Genomic DNA, 6,812 nt, shown 5'->3' on the forward strand with positions numbered 1-6,812 from the left:
TATAAATAATTACTATGAAAATATAAAATCCTACTTATGTATTTACAAAAATAAAGTCGTTTATTATTACCATTAAAATAAATAACCCATAGCTAATGTAAAGCCTAATGATATGAAACCAAATTTAAAACCCACTGGTGCTGAAGAATTACGGCTTGCAATCCAATTACGATAGTAGCTAACATTTGTGTAAACACCAGGGAATCCACGTTGCGCACAACCATTGCCCCATGACACAATACCGACCAGCTCGTCGTTACAAACCAGCGGACCACCGGAGTCACCTTGACACGAGTCGGTGCCACCCGTTAAGTAACCGGCACATAACATGCCTTCAACAAGACCGCTTCCATATGAGGCCCTACAAATGCTTTGTTGTATAATGCTTACATTAGCCATCATCAATTCGGTTGATAGCACGCCCTGTGCGGAAATAATAAGTCAAGAGTTTAGGTGAAAAATATTCTATTTAATATATTAATTACATACCGTTGAAGTTTTACCCCAACCGGACACCTGGCATTGACTGCCCGCCGCAACTGAGGAATTACTCAGTACAATCGGTGATATAGTCAAATGGGTTTTATTCGCTGGTAATCCTGTCTTTAAGAACATCAAACCAACATCATCACGCATTGTATCCAAACTAAAGGAGTTCGTATAAGCAATCGAACTGACATCTGAAACAATTGTACCATTGACTTGTTGAAAACGATTTTGCGTGCCCATTACAACTACAAATTCGCTCGCCTTTCGATAACGCTTTTTATCTGAGCTGTAATTAGATAAAATTGGGTCTTTAATATACAAACGAGTATAATGGCACATATTTTAGATGTATGTATGTGTGAATTTAAGTTTCTAAATATACTAGAATTGGCTTAAACCAATGAAATCCATCGAATTTAAAATTTTTTTATACCCTGAACGCTTCAACCGAAGTTTACGTTTTTTTTTCTTTTTTATATTAAATTTTGATTTGTTAAGCTGTAAATTACTTACTTATATAAACAATGTGCTGCCGTTACCACTTTATTTGATCCGATTAATGAACCACCACAGATGTGTCCATTTCCAAATATCCGATCGTATGTTTTCAGTCGTATAGATACTTGAAATTTGGTGCTCGATACAGGTGCCACTACGCCATTTATGATACGTGGATCCAATTTCGAATCACTCTGTGAGTAAGCTAAAAAAATATTATTATTATTATTATTATATATTAACAGCTACATATATAGCAAACGTTGTAGAAGCTTGGTTGTGCTTCCAAAATTTTGTAAGTATCATTCTTCAGCAGTTTATTTAAATAAATTCAAAATCACTATGCTTTTATTAAAATAGAACACTTTCCGCAAAAATAGTTCATTTATAGTCATTTAATTTCAAATCTTCTTAGATTATACAAAAAATCTTAAATATGTTTATTTACAGTGAATCGACACTACCGATAACAGTATTCACTTCCGAAATCGAAACATTTTAAATTTAGTAACCGCGATAGTTTTCAATGACAGTCACTATTCATAGCAATTATTCTATTATATTGAAAAATATTATGAATCAGTTTGACGTAATTTTCACTAACAATTCAAATAAATGGGCAGGTATATTTCTAGTGATCCTCATAACTCAAGTGCGTCAACAAAAGCAGTAAAAATGAAATGTGCGATGTTTTATGCAGCAAATTCTAATTTGAATCTTTCTGGGTCTTAAAAGCTATTTGCACATTTTGCTGCCAATAAGCATGCAGGATGCCACTACAGGTTATTGAGTTTGATAAAAATCCAATAACAGCGTTGAATCATACATTACACAATCGTACATATACAGAATGTATGTACATATGTAGGTATATATTCTTTTAGTATGAAAAATGTCGATGAATGGTTTTTGCCAAGATATTTGCTGCTGTTGATAAGATAGTACATTCAATAAGGTGTTTCAAAAGCATTCAGCTATTGATTATTCGTCATATAATATTGCAATCGTGAGTACTTTTTTTACCCTGAGCAGGGCAGAAGGTTACGAAGTGTATAACAACCAGAAAGGAAAAGTCGTAGGCCCTATAATATAGATGAATGTATGTATATGCGAACTAGTTCCACATTTTTTTTTCAGAAATTTCGCACATGTAATTTTATCCGATATCGGACTACGATACTGTAACTGCCTTACAAGTTGACCGTTCTAACCCAAGACCTTGTATAGAAAACTTTTTTTATTTGCCAAGATGTATTCACGAAGGTAAAGGCAAGAATTATTATCCAAGGCAACACTTTAATCGCCGAACATATTTTTAAGGTTGGTCCACTATAGCATTTAGCTGTCATACAACCTGATCGATCAATATCCGGTCCTTGTATGAAAAACTTTTTTTTTTTCGTTTCAAAAATAGTTAATTTTTGTTTCTTGTGTTATCAATTTTCGATTGATCATAATATTGCACAATATATTGGTGATTGAAAGCAGTGGAATTAAATTCACTTATAAAACTTAAGATATCACTTTCTCTATAGATTTATATATACATACATATATTTGAGAATATATATTTTTTACTTTTCTTTTTAAACAGGTGTAACGGTATTTGTTTTAAATTTTATTCCAACTGGTATACGTTAGCACCATTGACTGTTTGTGTTATCTAAAAACTACTAACTTTCTGTTTCCTTATAATTACTAATTCATTTCAGAACACAATTTTTAACACATTTTTCACTTTTTATAAAATTTAAGGGTTGCTTACATTTTTCAAACCCGATCACCAACACAAATAAAATTAAAATCCGGAGTTGCATTATTATAAAATTAAAATATGAATATAACCGCGCGAGGTCCAAATTCTTTATGAGCCACAATTGTCAATCATTTTTCACATTTTTACCAATAGCGGTAAATTATCAAAAAAAAAGAACAACAATATTCATTTATCAGTAACAGGCAAGGGCAGGATAAGAGTTGTGATAACAATTCAACAATATTCATGAATATATAGTCAGTTTGCTGATTCACGTATAACAAAAACTTTGTATAATTCAACTACTCACAATATTTCATTTATATATTGTACCATTTATGTATGTAAGTATGTCCGAACGTTTCTAATAAATTACTGAAGGCCAAAAATCACTGCTCCAAATGTTATCAGTTTGACAATTAGTGACATTACGTCATATGTATGTATGAATGTAGAAGTGAAGCAATTAGTTGAACATAAATTTATCTCTTAAAGCAATAAATTATATGAAGATGTGTGAATGTATAGCTCATGAGTGCGCATATAAGGGATTATATTATTTTTATTGTTGACTAAACGATTTTTTTTTTTTTTAAGACTGAAGATATTAAAAAAATAATTTAAAATATTTTTTCGAAAAGTGTCTTTATTAAAAAAGAAATGGTGTTAATATACGAGTTTGCAATAACGTTTCATTGCCGCATTGCACTATTTTCAAATATATGTATAGTTATTTTTTACTTGACATAGTCTGTTATACGCGTAGATATGTATGTATATGTTTGCATAAATTTGGACGGATGGTTAATGATCATGTAATAGCTGTTTTGTAAATATTCGAGGTACAAATATAAAATATATAGATAAGTATGTTTGTATAAAATTTTTCAAGTCATTAGCTAAATACAATTCAATTCAACTATAAAATTAAGGCACTTCTTTGCTTAAGAATGTCGGTAACGATATTATTAGAATATATATCGAATTGTGGTTGAACGAACGCTGGCGCACGATGTGTTCAGTGCACATAAAGTTATGCTATATAATGCTCAAGAAGTAATCGTTTTCGATTTGTGAATACACTCTTAAAACTAATTGAAATCGTAAAATGGACAAAACTGTATAAATTTTTCAGAATACTCTCCCCAATATGAAATACTTCATAAATGGATAAATATTTAAATTGTTAAAAAATGTTTCATTTGTTTTTTATATGTATCCATGTAGACTACGTGAGGTACTATGATGATGTCTAGGCGGTTGGTAACCAGGCTCCTGCATTTCCATTTGCATAACTAAATTTTTCTGTTCACCGCGTAAATCGTATGCATAACGGGCTTCGCGATGCAAAATCATCGCACCTAAACCGAGTGTAATAAAGGACACAACAGCGACTGCATAAGACCAACCAAGCACATTGAACTTTGGATACATAAGCCAGTCACGACGGTAGGCACAAGCCCCAAAAATACATACAGCCAGAAATAGTAGTAGTGCTGTCAAAGATTTTAACACCAAAATAATTAATTATAGATGCTCAATAAAGGCAGTTACTTACAAGCGGCCGCTGTACAAAGATAGGAAATTCTGATCATCAGCCATTCATATTGCAGCACACCCTTCAAAGGCAGACGTATTACAACTAGTGCCAACACGCCTAATGATTGGAATGTTAAAAGAAAAGCCAGAGTAACACAAGCCTGTACAGCCATTAACCAACCAGGTAGCAGATACTCTCTAATAACATAGTATTCCTGTAAATATTTGAATTCAATTATTTTGCGTTTCAGAAATATACTGCATAACTGCTTACATGGCTGAAAATATTATGACATCCATTGAATTGACGTGGAAATTGGTAATATGGGTATACGAAGTTCCTAAAACAATATTCCCATAAGCCCATATTTTTGAAACTGCTATGCGTTTCCTCATACGACTCAATCCAGTACGGCGAACAGAATGCCATCATCAGAAAGAAATAGGCCACAAATGTGACCACTCCACCAAGTACAACACCATCTATATTGAATTACATTTGAAAATTTGTTTTATAATGTTTACAAACGAATAGGTGAATCAGTATTTGGGGCTGCGACTGTTTTAATTAATCTAGCTCACAGCTCTTGTTGGCACTCACTTGATGCACGCGGGTAATCGCCTTTTTCAATGCTGGTGTCCGTCGTGTCTTGCGACTGCTGCTTTGCAAAGTTGCGCATTTCTTTAGGTAAATAATTTATTTATTTTCGTTAAAACACTCTTTTGTTTAACAACAATTAGAAAATGCACAATCGTAAACTACACAAAAACTATTGTCAACACACAAACACAAACAAGAAAACACCGCCCTGATAAAGGTGTGGACATAATGACATTTGTAGACGTCAAATGAAATGTCAATTGGAAGTAAACAGTTGTGCAGCCGTTGTAGTAAGAACAAACTGTTGCGCTGCTCTTAAAAACATTTGTAATTTATATAATTTTTTTAAAAACTACAAAATTATATTGTACTCATTTATTTGAAAATATATGTATGTATTGTTATAATATTATTGTACTAGAATCTTTAATATAAAATTAATACTATTTTAGCTATGATACTGCTTTATTTTCATTTCGGTATAAACAAGATGTTGAAACGAAAACAAATATAGGTTTCTGGGTTTTAGTAATTAATTTGCAAATAATATATTAAAAATATTTAAATTAACATTTACTTTAAATTTAAAAATAATTTAATTAGATTTTTTCTTATTATTCAGTAATTCCAAAAATATTAATTAAAAATAATATTTTAATTTCTCAACTCAAATACCGGCATAAAAACTTAAAAATAAATTTTTTATCTCAAATATCGCATTGAACCAAATTTAATTAAAAAATCGGATTATGAATAAAAGTTCAATTATATCAATGGATTGAAAAAATATGTAATTAAAAAATAAATTGATTTAGAATTTATTTTCTTTGTTTTGCGTACTTCGTGTTTTACGGTTCCGTCTCTTTTAAAAAGGAAAGATTAATTTTAATAAAGTACCAACAAAGTTAATGACTTTTTATCTTATTTAATTTAATTGCTTTTAAATATAATATTTCTTTTAGAAATATGTAAGTTTTTTCTTTTTACTCCTTTTCGCTAAAGTTTTTAATTTGGAAAAATATTTATTGTTTGTAACCCCAATTTAAAAAAAAAAAATCTTTTTGTATTCCGATTTTGAGATTAAAAATTGAACTTTAACTTACTTAACATTTAAATGAAAATATAATTTTTAATCCCAAAATCAGAATGAAAACATAAAATTTTTAATTCCAAGTTTTTTAATCAATAATTTTAAATTTATAAAATTAAAATTTCGTTTAAATTTTTTTAATTAAAAAATTAAATTTTCAACTTTAAATTTAACGTTTTTTAAATTGAAAATTTTAAAATCAGAAAAGCTAAAATTTTTAATCCAAAGTTTTTTAATAAAAAATATTAAATTTAATTAAAATTAAAATGTTATTTTAAATTTTTGAAAATAAAATTTTTAATCACACAATCATAAAAATTTTTTTTTAAATTTATTTTTCAAATTAAAATTTAATTTGTAAAATGAAAACTAAATGTTTAATCTTAAAATCACTTTAAATTTTTTAATTAAATATTAAATTTTCAATTTTAAATTAACTTCTTGATTAAAAATCAAAATTATAAATCATGAAAACTGAAAATTTTTAATCCCAAATTTTTTAATAAAAATTTTTAAATTTATTAAAATTAAAATTTCGTTTTAAATTTTTTGAATTAAAAAATGAAATTTTCAATTTTTAATTTAACATTTTTTAAATTGAAAATTTAAGATTTTTTTAAATTGAAAATTTAAAATCAGAAAAACTAAAATTTTTATTCCAAAATTTTTTAATCAAAAAATTAAAATGTTATTTTAATATTTTAAAAATTAAATTTTTATCCCAATATTACTTTACATTTTTTAATTAAAAAGTTAAATTTTAATTTGCAGATTTTAAATTGAAAAATTAGTTTTTGTTCTCAATTTTTTAGTTAAAAAACTCATAACTCTTGTTTAAT

At 28.3% G+C, this 6,812-nt stretch overlaps 2 protein-coding genes across 2 annotated transcripts; both read right to left on the reverse strand.

Annotated features, from left to right (window-relative positions):
* Nucleotides 1-35: 35 nt before the first annotated feature.
* LOC120775275 (trypsin alpha-3) lies at nucleotides 36-3,342 on the reverse strand. Its single transcript, XM_040105371.1, has 4 exons — nucleotides 2,753-3,342; nucleotides 1,003-1,192; nucleotides 490-775; nucleotides 36-423 (listed from the first exon to the last, which is right to left on the reverse strand). Exons 1-4 carry the CDS (start codon nucleotides 2,802-2,804, stop codon nucleotides 73-75), a joined length of 879 nt encoding a protein of 292 aa, XP_039961305.1. The 5' UTR covers nucleotides 2,805-3,342; the 3' UTR covers nucleotides 36-72.
* Nucleotides 3,343-3,369: 27 nt separating this feature from the next.
* On the reverse strand, nucleotides 3,370-5,086 carry LOC120775276. The gene is made up of 4 exons (XM_040105372.1): nucleotides 4,884-5,086; nucleotides 4,557-4,765; nucleotides 4,302-4,497; nucleotides 3,370-4,239 (listed from the first exon to the last, which is right to left on the reverse strand). Exons 1-4 carry the CDS (start codon nucleotides 4,960-4,962, stop codon nucleotides 3,953-3,955), a joined length of 771 nt encoding a protein of 256 aa, XP_039961306.1. The 5' UTR covers nucleotides 4,963-5,086; the 3' UTR covers nucleotides 3,370-3,952.
* Nucleotides 5,087-6,812: the final 1,726 nt, after the last annotated feature.

Source organism: Bactrocera tryoni, chromosome 4 (assembly GCF_016617805.1).
Source record: "Bactrocera tryoni isolate S06 chromosome 4, CSIRO_BtryS06_freeze2, whole genome shotgun sequence".
Classification (NCBI taxonomy): Eukaryota; Metazoa; Arthropoda; class Insecta; order Diptera; family Tephritidae; genus Bactrocera; species Bactrocera tryoni.